Source organism: Petaurus breviceps, unplaced genomic scaffold, assembly GCF_028583685.1.
Source record: "Petaurus breviceps papuanus isolate PSGF00001 unplaced genomic scaffold, PetGlider_PUasm1.0 90165, whole genome shotgun sequence".
Classification (NCBI taxonomy): Eukaryota; Metazoa; Chordata; class Mammalia; order Diprotodontia; family Petauridae; genus Petaurus; species Petaurus breviceps.
Window position 1 is genome coordinate 575,945 of NW_027187189.1, and position 12,368 is coordinate 588,312.

The 12,368-nt window shown below is 49.6% G+C and overlaps 1 protein-coding gene across 7 annotated transcripts in view; it reads left to right on the forward strand.

Moving 5' to 3' along the window:
- The window catches only part of MEF2D (myocyte enhancer factor 2D), a 45,527-nt gene that overhangs the window by 17,325 nt on the left and 15,834 nt on the right, over positions 1 to 12,368 (forward strand). For 2 of the 7 annotated variants that reach the window (XM_069107597.1, XM_069107598.1), the window contains exons 2-7: positions 5,068 to 5,284; positions 7,815 to 8,018; positions 8,726 to 8,863; positions 9,454 to 9,588; positions 10,836 to 11,046; positions 11,617 to 11,673. In XM_069107597.1, the coding sequence (XP_068963698.1) occupies positions 5,231 to 5,284; positions 7,815 to 8,018; positions 8,726 to 8,863; positions 9,454 to 9,588; positions 10,836 to 11,046; positions 11,617 to 11,673 (799 nt within the window). In that variant the 5' untranslated portion in view covers positions 5,068 to 5,230. The remainder of the gene's footprint in view (positions 1 to 5,067; positions 5,285 to 7,814; positions 8,019 to 8,725; positions 8,864 to 9,453; positions 9,589 to 10,835; positions 11,047 to 11,616; positions 11,674 to 12,368) is intronic. The other 5 variants (XM_069107601.1, XM_069107604.1, XM_069107600.1 and 2 more) reach the window with 3 other exon arrangements.

Below are 12,368 nucleotides of genomic sequence, written 5' to 3' on the forward strand. Positions count from 1 at the left end.
GATGACTTCACACTGTCATTCCTATTTGTTCTCCCAGGTCCACCTTTTGAGAGCCCTTCCAGCTTTCACATCCTCCGATTTTCATTGTCTGAGTCTCTCCTCTCCCTCCCTCCCCAGGTTATATATGATGATCTTGCTGCTGATGACCCTCTGGGCTTGCTCTGAGGGTCATCTCTGGGGATTATTCCAAGCTTCCCCTCTTCCCTTTACTACTTCTATTGACCAATGTCCCAGGGAAGTCTTGTAATCTACCTTTGACCTTCTACTAATTAACATCAGCCTTTCTGCCCTATAAACAGGTTGTGCTTTTCACTAGTCCCATGTAAAATTTCTTCCAACCCTTCTTTTTCTTGGCACTCCCCGCTGCCCCCCGAAAAAAACCCCCACTGGTGCCCTCCCTCCCCAGGAGTGAATGAATCAGCAGTTCACTCTGAGGCGTGACTCTTAGGTGGCATCGAGAGTCACAGCTGTGGCTGAGGAACCAGGGTCACAGCACAGAGAAGGGTGAGAGGAAGGAAGAGAGATCCTGGCAGGAAGGGGGAGGTGAAACTTGGCATGGTCCTCCAATCTGTCCCTCCATCACCACCTTCCAACCAGAGGGTGAGTGACCTAGTCAGGGAGAGCTCTAGATAACATGTGTCAGGGAGCAGAGAGCCTGGGCTAGAGATGGAAAGGGGGGCCCAGTGGTCTGGATGGGAAGGCTTCCTGGAGGAGGAGAATGGGAAGATGGGGAAGAGAGGAGAGAGGGGTTCACATCTGGAGCTCACGTGTGTCAGCCTCTGGCTTCTGGCAGTTGATTAGGTAATTAAACAGAGGTCTAATTAAGCAAGCACAGGTGTTCATTAAAGTCTCTCTAATTGGGTGGGAGGGGGCTTTGGAAAAACTGGCCTTACTTCAGAAGGGCTATGTTTTCGACCCTTCTTTATCTCCTTCCCACCTTGAATTTTCAAGGTCCAGTGGGTCCTTCCTCTAACTTTCCCAGGCATCAACAAAATATCCTGATCCCATGGCTGATGTTGGAGATGCTGAAACAAGAGGGATTGAGGGTGAACTTCCCAGCAGGAGAGCAGGAAACCTTGTAGCTGGTGGTGCCTGATACAGTAGAGGGAAGGGTTGAAAGAAAAATGCACTTCAGATTTTGTTCTGCAACAGTTTGAATGGTCCCTGGAATTAGGAAGGCCAGAGAGGTTAGACAGCAGAAAGGACTGCCCCGTGTGTACAGTCTGGAGGTTTTGAGGAAAGAAGATCTGGCTCTATAAAGTACTTTGAGATCTGAGGGGTGGAGGTGGGAAACAGTCACTTTAACCCTTTATTTTTAGGTATGTTCAGGTCGCTATTTCCCTGTCTGGCCCCCACACCACCCCCATAACCCCCTTTCCTTTCCCAATACTGATCCCTCACCCATCCCAGCTCCCCCTGACAGGAGGCGGGGGTGGGGGTTGGGGGGGGTGGTGTTGTAGGAGACCAGCCAGGGAGCTGGTTGCCAGGCAACTGTTACCATGGCAACCCCATCCTTTCTATCTCCATGTGCCAGGGGCTGCTCCTTAGATGGCTTTAGATCCCTATCCACCCTGGGAGCATGGAGGAGAGCAGGGCCCTGGGGCCAGAGAAGAGAAGGCTGAGAGGGAATTCATTGGCCTACCAAAGAGAAATTCCCTAGGGTAGTAGGGGGAGGAATAAAGGTTAGACTTTAGGAAGGACTCACTTCAGGGAGTACAGAAGGCTAGATAAAAGAATTGGTGAAGGGACATGGGCTCTCTCTCCACATCTCCTGTGGATGGAGGTTAGACTACTGGGAACAATTTCTAAGCAGTATAATAGTGGAAAGAAGACAGTGGGATAGTGGAAAAGGGTACCCAGCTTTCTAATTCTGAATACTTGATTGGAATCTGTAAGTAACTTCACCTCACTGAGCCTCAGTTTCCCCATATGCAAAATTAGAGCAGTAGTATTTGTACTGCCTACCTTACAGGATTGTTGTGGGGAAGGAACTTTTGTAAACCTTGAAGCGCTTTAGAAATGTAAGTCATTAACACTAGAGTGGGCTGGTGTGTGTATGATAATTACTTCATTTACTCATCTCATCTTATGGTTCTGGGTGTCTCAGTGAGTGAGGGAGTCTCACTTAAAGCAGTCACTCTTGGATCTGGCCCATCCTCCACCTAATGAACTCCTTTATACCAAATTCCTGGTCCTCTAGGCCCTATGTCCCAAAGTGATTATTACATTCAAAAATAGGCATTTCTGCTCCCCTGAATCTAGGCTTAGAGGCTTTGGAGTTGACTGGGCTGTGGAGCCAAGAGACCTGGATTTGAATCTCCCCTATGAGACCTTGGGCAAGTCACATCTCATGGAACCTCCTCATTTGTAAAATGGGGCCCTTTCAGCTCTAAATCTGTGATCCCATGACTTGTAGTAACCATCTCCTGGTGTTACTGAGAGGAAAGCACTTTGCCAATTTGAAAATACTACACAGACGCTAATTGTTTATAATGAAGATCATCATTACCCTCAGTATCCTCATGTCCAGCCCCATGGTTAACTCACAGAGGCCTTTGAGGTCACTGTGTACCCTTCCAGGAATCCCCTTGACATCTGTTCATCTAGTTTTTGCTTGGATGCCCCCAGTGATGTGCAGCTCGATACTTGTGGAGGCATTCCACTCCACTTTTGAATAGCTTTTTGGGGAGATTTTGCCTTCTAGTGAACTAAAATCTGCCTCTCAGGAACTTCTACCCATTTCTTTTAGTCCTGCCCCACCTTGGGGCCAAGTAGAACAGATTTAATCCTTTTAAAAGGCAATCCTCTGGATACTTGAGGACAGCTGTCATGTTCCCCTAAGTCTTCTCTTCTCCAGGCTAAACACTCCCTGTTCCTGCAACAAGCATGGTTGCCAGTTCTGCCAGAAGGGATCACCGCCATCTTGGATTGGGTTCAGAAGATGGTTAGGTCTCAAGCATGGGTCCCTATCTACCCTTTTGAAAGATCTGGGAGACTCTGACTTGAACAGATGTTGTCAGGGATAATCGTGGGGGGAGGTCATAAAGTTTAGAGTCAGGAGTGCCCTTAGAGATCATGTAGATGAATCATTTCATTTTATAGATGAGAAAACTTAGGGCCCAAGAAGGGAAATGACTTGTCCAAGGTCACCGAATAAGTTACAGACTAAAGATTCTAGCACAGGTTGTGTGACTCAGATTTCAGCACCCCTTTTTCCTCTTTTACACCATCGTGATGGAGGAGAGGGTGGGGGAAGAGGATAAAACAGTTGTAGTGGCTGGGGTGTGGTTGGGAGATTGCTCTGGTTGCTTAGTTGTAGGTTATAGCAGAGTGAAGGGAGAGGGGCAGGCTGGAAGCTGAGACCCAAGAAAAGTAGACTTGATAAGGGATATGCTGCTACTACTTCAGAAGAGGGATTCTCAAGGGGAGAGTTCCCTGGGCTGTAGTGGAAGGGCCCCCAACTTGTAGGAGTGGTTTCCCTGGGAGCCGAAACACGAACGAGGGAGGAGGGGCCGAGGTTCTTTCAGCTGGGGGTTGTGGAGGGGGAGATGGGGCTGAAAGCCAAGTCGCTGGCCCTAATAACAGCCCCAGCCAGCGTCTCCTGACTCAGCCAGCCTGGAGACACCATCTCATTACTGCTTCTTGAGAGTAGAGACTGTGTTTTTGCCTTTCTTGGCATCTCCTGGGCTTAGCCCAGTGCTTGGCGCATAGTAGGGACTCAATAAATGTCTGCTGACTTGTCCCTTCTCTGAGCTGCAGTTCTTTGGAGTATATAGAGGTGGGGCCCTGGAAGAACGGACCCTGTAACAGAAAGGATGGTGATTAGACCACAGGAGGGATTTTTAGGGTAGTTAGTTGGGGTTGTGCTGTTGTCCAAGGAGAAGTCCCTAGTGGTGTAGCCTGGGGGACGAAAGTGTAGATATACTGACCTTAGCCAGACTCACTCTATGGCCTCCTGCTCCATTGACTCCCTCTCTACCCCTAGTGGCCAGGAGTCAAATCTTAGCTCTTTGCATCTGTTTGAGGACTAGGGTAGCTGAGTCTGAAGTGGAGTGAGATGCTGAGCAAAATGACACTTTTAACTGTTTGGAGCCTGGAGGCGAGGAAGGTTGCCCTATTTGCCTCCCAGTCAGTCTGTGTGTATTTGCACTTACAGCCTCCTCTCAGTTATGGGCAAGTGTGTTCCCCATGACTATAGGTGCTTGGAGTGAGGTTTTTGAAGGACTGTCTTTTGTGGGGGAGGGGAGGAGGTGTGGGGGAGTTTAACTTTGTTTGGCTTGGCCTCAGGGAGAACCAGGAGCCCAAGTGTATGATTGTGGCCAAAAGGTTCCCAACAGAGCTGCTCACCAATGGGATGAATGAGCTGAGTGGGTAAAGTAGGGAACTGCCCATCACTGGGAGTGTTTCGATGGAGGCTAGGTGCCTACTCGTTGGGGTTGCAATAGGGATGATTTCTTTTCACTTAGTTGCTTGGCCTGATGATCCTTCCAGCTCTGAGAGTCTGAGATCCCAAGCTTTGGCTCTAGATCTGGGATCCATTCAGCAATCCCTTTGTGCGACCTAGAGGACATTGGTTTCCAAGGGCTAGTCTAGTATGGACTCAGGGTTCTAAGCAGTTGTTCTGGCAATGCTGGGATATTGTAGATCAGATTCATGAGCAGGATTCACAGAGCCATCTAGGGTATTGGAAGGAGAGCTGGCCGTGGAATCAGAAAGCCCTGGATTTGACTCTGAGCACAGCCTGACACTTCACTTGTTGTGTGAATGTCAGCTGCAATTATTATTGTTGTCGTTGTTATTTAAGTAGCTGTCACATTAGAGGACCTCCGAAGTCCCTTCCAACTCAGATTCTGTGACTCTATGTAAAACTTCCCAGAGAAATATCCTTCCAGAAAATTTTCAAGCAAAGTAGAGGAATTTAAGCCTCTTTTCATAATTGAACATTTAGTGCATGTAAGAAGTAGTTTTGTTGCATAATTGCAAGCTAGGCTGGCTGCTTGCTCCCAGCCCTGGTCCCATTGTTCTTCTCTTTCATAGCTCCTCTTTTCCATCCTTCTGCCTACCCAGGTGGCTGTGCTGGAACTGCCCTTGAGGACCATGAACTAATCTCCTGCAGGGACGAACCTTTTCATGAGCACACTCTAACACCACCGCCGCCGGTCGAGGACCCACCTCCCAGCAAGGCCTTGCCCTCCCCACCTCTCCCCAGGGTTGAGGATCTCTGGAGAAGATGGGGCGGAAAAAGATCCAGATTCAGCGGATCACAGATGAGCGGAATCGGCAGGTGAGGGCCACAGTGGGTTAGAGGGAGAGGGGTGACTCAGACCAGGCCATTGACAGCACCGGGGAAAGGTTTAGTGGAAAGGGAGTTTACCTAGAGAAAGTGTACGTAGTCACTATTTCCTCTCACTCTAAATCCTATGATATTTTGGATTTCCAGGTTCTTCCCCATTCCTACCCCCATGCTTTCACATAGGGGTAAGCCAGAGAATTGTGGCCACATGGGAAAAGGCTGGCTTGGGGTATAATGGGGTATAGGTTGGCCCAATCCTCCCCGCTCTGCCATTCCAGAAAAACTACTGATCTTCACTGTGAGACTGAGCTGTCATGACTGGGAACTGAAGGGGCAGCTGCTAGCTTCTTTCCCCAGCCCACATTCTGCACACATTGTTCGAAGTGCTCTCCAGCTTTACCTTCTGTTTTGGGCACACAAACCTACCCTTCCCCTTACTAATCACTTAGGCCCTGTTCCTCCTTTTCTTTTCATCTGAACCAGTGGTCATTGGAACCATTGGATCTACACCTGGGGAGGGATTTTCTAAGTCATACCCATCAGTTTTACAGATAAGAAGGTGAGGCCATCAAAGGTTAAATAATCCAGTGTCACGTAGGAAGTTAGCAGCAGAGTTGAGATTTGACTCCAGTCCTCTGACTCATACTCTGTCCTTCGGGAAGACTTCCCAGTCTGATTACCTCTTAGGAGAAAACAACAACCAAAGCAACAATAAAAACAGCCCCCAGGGTTTCAGTGCACTGGAACTCCCTGTGAGCCCATGGTGTGGTGACACAGGCAGTGTCACCACTGCAATCTTAGGATCGTAGAATCACAGATCTGGAGCCGGAAGAGACCGAGGAGGCCATCTCATTTTACAGAAGAGGAAACTGAGTCCTAGTGAGGTTAAGTATCAGAGACAGGCTTTGGCCTTGGGTCCTCTTGCTCACGAGCCATTGTACCACACTGCCTCCTTGAGTCAGATTAATAGAAATCTAGTGTCCCAGACCAGGGAAGTGATGGTTCCATTGAACTTTGCCCTGTTCAGCCCACATTCAGATTCTTGTATCCAGTTCTGGATGCCACATTTTTGAAAGAACATATATGAAGGAACAGGAAAGTAATAGCTTGGAGAAGAGCAGGTTTATTTCAGCAGCTTGGGAATGTGCTATTATCTTCAAATATTTAGAAAACTGTCATTGAAGAGTCAAGTCTAACCCAATGCCTAGGAAAAAATAATTTCCTCTAAAACCATTTCAAGAGGAAGTCATCTAGTCTTCTCTTAAAGACCTCCTTTTCTTGGTGACTCCATCCTTCTACCTTTTCTCTCTGTCTCCATTTCTGTGACTATATATTCTGGAAGAGTTCTGGTAGTAGTTCTCCCTGGGCCAAGACAGTTGAATTAGGAGCAATGGGTAGAAGTTTCAGAGAGGCAGGTGCAGACTGAATGTAAAGAGAAATTTGTTGTAGGGCTGCTCCAAAGTAGAATGGGCTGCCTCAAGAGATGCTAGGCTCCCCTTCCCTGGAGATTTGTAGGAGACTGGGTGACTGATGACTGGGGACATTGCAAAGGAACTTTTGCTCAGGTTGAACACACTTGCCTTTCAAGTCTCTTCTACTTTTGAGAGTCTTTCATTTTATTATTCTGTGATTGCATGAAAACATCCAGTCCCAGGCCTGAAGTCTTGCCCTGTGTCCTATAACGGTATACCTTTGCTTATGGCCCCTCACTCTTTTCTTGACCTGCATGGCTCTTTGAACCCCAGCAAAGACATAAGCCTCCCCTGCTTCTGTGACTCACAGATCTCTCATCATTCTCTTCATTGGAGGTTCCATCTAGATTTGGTCTCTCATTTCCCTGATTGGGGCAGTGTGGCACAGTGGAAATAGTATAGGATTTGGAGTTAGGAGAGACCTGGTACATATCAGACATACCTGTGTCCAGGGCTAGCCCGTTATCCACTATAATACACCTCCTCTCCCGCATGCTGATATGGCCGTTACTACATTGCATTGCTAGACAGAGCTGTTCTTTTTGGGTTTTTTTGCTTTTTGGAGGTTTGAAGGGAAATTGGGGTTAAGTGAATTGCCCAAGGTCACACAGCTAGTAAGTGTTGTCTGAGGCTGGATTTGAACTCAGGTCCTCCTGACTCCAGGGCCGGTGCTCTATTCACTGCGCCACCTAGCCACCCCCAGAGCTGTTCTATGGAGGGAAACCAAGATACAGACAGTACTACCATTACTTTTAAGTCAAAAGAAATCAAAGAGACCACAGGCCACTCCCAAAATTCACTTCTGCTGTAGGATGGACGCTTCATTGTCTCTTCTCCAAGACCTTCACTGCTTTCTCACTTACTCAAAGTTCCTCTTGGTCCAAGCATTATATCCTTTGATCCTCCCTGTAGCCCCATGAGGTCAATAGGGATGGTCTTAATATCCCTGTTTTATAGATGCAGAAACTGAAGGCCAGAGAGGTTTGTGACTTGCTCCATGGTCAGACAGCTACTGAATGGCTCTGACAGCATCTTCTCCTCTCCTCTAGGTGACATTCACCAAAAGGAAGTTTGGGTTAATGAAGAAAGCCTATGAGCTGAGTGTGTTGTGTGACTGTGAAATTGCCCTCATCATCTTCAACCACTCCAACAAGCTGTTCCAGTATGCCAGCACTGACATGGACAAAGTCCTCCTCAAGTACACAGAGTACAATGAGCCCCACGAGAGCCGCACCAACGCAGACATCATTGAGGTGAGCCTGTGAGCACCCACCGTGGCATGGAGGGGCCGGCTGGGCTGGGGCTGCAGGCTTGGGAGCCATGGCATGGACTCTTCTCCTTCTGGATCCTTCTGAGCCCCTCGCTGTCTTTGTAGCCCTCTTTCTCCGTAGTCATCTTCCATCTTTATCCTCTCTTTCTCTGTCGCTATTTCTCCTTTTCTCTGTGTCTTTCTCCATGGAGCTATCCCTTGGGCTCTTCTGCCTGTCTTTGTCTCTCTCTTCCAGTGCCCCCGTCCCTCCTCAAGGCTCTTTCTGCTGCCTCCCTCTCTGTGCCTGTCTCCGGTCCTCTGTCTCATGGTGTACATGTCTCCTTTTTTGTCTTTGTCTCACTGTATGTCTCTCCAGATTCCCCTCCCTTTACTGGGGTGACCCCCAGACCCACATTACTTGGGGGAGACCTGTAGGCCCCTGAGTTGAGCCTCAAAGCTGAGATAAAAAACATGAGCCAATCTCAGCCTAGTTACCTTCACCCAGAGACCTCTGAATCTCTTTGGATCCCAGGAGAGATGGAGCCTGACCCAAACGTTAGGGCTCCCACAGTGCTCACTTCCCCTGTGGCCTCTGGAGCCTGGAACTTTGTGGGCTGAGTGGGTCTGGCTGGGTAGGGTACCCTGTGGGGGTAGGGATGCTGGGGGGATAGTCTGGGAGCCCTGGTCCTCCCTGAGCACTGCCTGTTGCAGACCCTGAGGAAGAAAGGCTTCAATGGCTGTGACAGCCCCGAGCCGGATGGGGAGGACTCCCTGGAGCAGAGCCCCCTGCTGGAGGACAAGTACCGGCCGGCCAGTGAGGAGCTGGATGGGCTCTTCCGGCGCTACGGGGTGAGCCCAGCCCACTCACTGCTCTCTCTGTTTGCTCCCAACCCTCTTCCCTTCTCCCCACTCTTCCACCCTCCTTTTTGCCCCCTCCATCTCTCTCTGGCCTCTTCTCTGTCCTCTCACTTTCCTGTCTTTTCCCTCCTGGACCTCTGCTGTTCTTCATCCCCAAACCCATCCCCTCCCCTTTCATGCTCCCCTGTCCTCTCCCCACCTACCCCTCAATCCTTTCCTTTGGTCTTTCTTGCAAACCCTCTCCCTCCCTGAACTTCTCTCTTACGTTCTCCCTCCTCCTCTGGCCCCTTTCTTCCCTCTGCCCCCTCTTCCTCCATCCTTGTTTCTCTCCCATCTTCCCTTTCTCGACTTCTCTCTCCCTCTTCAACCCTCCACTTTCTTCTCTTCTCTCTCCCTCTCCAACCCTCTCTTCTTCCTTGCTCCTTCTCCCTCTCTTCTCCCTTGCTCCTTTTCTTTCCCTCTCCAACTGTCTCTTGTCCCTCCCTTGCCTCCTTCCCTTTTGCCCATTTCCCTCTCCTCTCTTTTCCCTTACCCCCTGCTCTCCCCTCCTTTCCTCTCCTTCCCTACACCCCTGCCCCCAGGCGCTGCACAAGAAGCACAGGGAGTGTGAGAGCCCCGAGGTGGACGAGGTGTTTGCCCTGACCCCCCAGACGGAGGAGAAATATAAAAAGATAGACGAGGAATTTGATAAAATGATGCAGAGTTATAGACTGGCCGTGAGTAGCCGCATGGAGAGCTGGGGGAGCCTTCCCCCCATGCATGGTGTGGCTTCGCAGCCCCCAGTCCCCTCCCCCAAACAGAGTGAGAGAAGTCACTCCAGTTCTTAGCATCATGGAACTTTGGAGCTGGCAGGGGCCTCAGAGATCCTATCTTCCATCCCCCTCATTTTATAGATAAGGAAGCTTGGCCTGTGGTAGAAATAGCCCTGGACCGGACTGGGCAGCAGGAAACATTGGTTCTGCCTCTGAACTCTCTACTAACTCACTGGGTGACCTTGGGCAAGTCACTTACACTCTGGGAGTCTCAGTTTCCTCTTCTCCACAATGAAGAGATTGGACTGGATACCCCTTGAAGGCCTCTCTCTCCAGCTCACAAGTTCTGTGATTCTACAAAACTGAGGCCCAGAGTAGTCACATGGCTTGGCCAGGGTCACACAAGGAATTAGTAAAAGAGTCAAAATGACAACCCAAGTTACCATCCTTACCTCTAACTTCTGACCCCGAAAGCTGCTCTCTGAGAGAGGCCTTTGTTAGAAGCTGTGATCTCTATTCTCAGATGATGGCTAGTCACTACTGGCCATAACTGATGCCAAGATGCCCATCTTGGGCAGAATTTGGGTGGGAGAGATTTTGTCTTATGGTGTGAAGGGTGGAAATCAGACCCTGAGGAGAGAGAACTCTGTCCCCGGCTCCCTGGATAGGGAAATCCCGAAATCTTCCTGTGGGATGTCCTTTTATACCGAGACCTTTCCCACAGCTATAAGCTTAGTGTCTGTGGGGGCCTACAGTGGGAGCAAAAGGGAAGGAGGTAAGACTGTGCAGCAAGCAGGATGCAAGTGATGCTGGGAGGAACGCTTCTCCTCCCACCACCCGGGCCCAGTCAGTAACAGCTCTGCGTGTGTGAGTTTGGATCTCAACATGGGATTCCTAACCAGCTTCCTGTGTGTCCTGCCTGGCTGGGGACCTAACCCACCTCAGCTCCTGGGCCCTGAACTCAGGGAGGATGAGAAGACCAGGGGACTGTTTCCTGTCTCCCGTTAGAAGGTCCTTTCCCTGGCGAGGCCCTAGGGCTGTGGTCCAGGCATTATTACTTATCACCCTGCTGTCTAGTATCATTCTTGCTCTGCTGGATTTAGCCAGGAGTACCTTCACCTGCATTACCATCCTCAGAAGGGCACTCTGGGAAGATGGGGCTATGAGAAGGGATGATCTTTCTAACACCCATTTCCCTTCCCGTTATCCAGTCTGCAGTCCCAGCCCCGAATTTTGCCATGCCGGTCACGGTGCCTGTGTCCAATCAGAACTCACTTCAGTTCAGCAACCCTGGGGGTTCCTTGGTGACCCCATCACTGGTTACGTCATCCCTCACAGACCCGAGGCTCCTTTCCCCCCAGCAGCCGGCCCTGCAGAGGAACAGTGTATCACCAGGGCTGCCCCAGCGGCCGGCCAGTGCTGGTGAGTATAAGAGGAAGGGGTTATTCACAGTGCTTTGGGATTAGTTTTTATGCAACCTGAGTCTCCCCTCCCCTTTCTGCCCTTTCATCATCTCCTGTGACCCCTTCCCCAGCTCAGACTCTTTGCTGGAGATGGATAGCCTATGGTTCTTTGCATCTGTAGGTGCTCTCTATCGTTCCCTCCTGCCCTGTTCCTCCTCCCCTTCTTAGGCCCATTTCATATTTATGTGGTCTAGGGAGACTTTCTAAGCCCCCAGCCCCCACCTCTTCTAGGGGTTCTTCCTTCAAACCCCTTCTCATCCTCTCAGCATTGCTGTTCAGACTTCTGAGCAGCCAAGTCATCTGCCCTAACTTCTCTGGTTTTTTTTTTTTCTGTCTTTTTGTCTCCTGTCTGGGGTTGGGGGTAGGAGACTGGGAGAAGTCCCGTTAGATGGGGTGGAGTTGAAAATTCCTGAGAGTCTGTCTTGTCTCCTCCTGCCTCTAGATCCTTCCCCCAGCAAACAAGCACAAGTGCTTTTTACCCCAAGGCCTGAGTCTTTCCAGTTCCCTTATATTTCTGTTCTTTCCCTAGGGGCCATGCTGGGAGGAGACCTTAATAGTGCTAATGGAGCCTGTCCCAGCCCTGTTGGTGAGTCTCTTCTGTCCAAAATTAGGTCTGTGAGGTTCAGGAAGGTCTTCTGAAGAATAGAATTGGAGGGGAGGGACAAGTACCTACAGAGACAAAGGCTTCAAGATGGGACAGGGAGCTAAGGGCTGAACTGGACAGCTGGAATCCTGGGGGTCTGAGGAGCTTAATGGTGGGGACCTCTGTCTGTCATGCTCTCTAGGCATCTCTGGTTCTGATCAGCCCTCTCATTTCATGGAGTCAGGAGAGACATGGGTTCACTTAATGCTGAATGACCTGGGCAAGTCAGTGAATTTCTTCTAACCTCATTTTCCATATCTGTAAAATGGGGATGATGATAATACCCATGGTACCTCCTGGAGGTATTATAGGAGACAAAGGGGCTAATGTCAGTTAAAGGGCCTAGAGTGCTACATAAATGTCAGCTTTAATAATAATTTAAAAATCATTATTATTATTAATGAGGGGATTGAATTAGATGATTTTGAGGTCCCTTCTGTCTTTAAAATGGTCTAATCTGTGTTCAGGGAATTTGGGGGAAACAGGGGAAAAAAAGGAGTGAAGAAGAAGAAAGTCTCATCACACATACCCCCAACAAGCTCTGTTTGGGAAATTGGAGGAGGCCTAGGGAAAGCATGGGTTTGGAGGTCAGGAGGGGCTCACTCAGAAAGGATGAGAAGGCCAGGGGGTAGATAAGC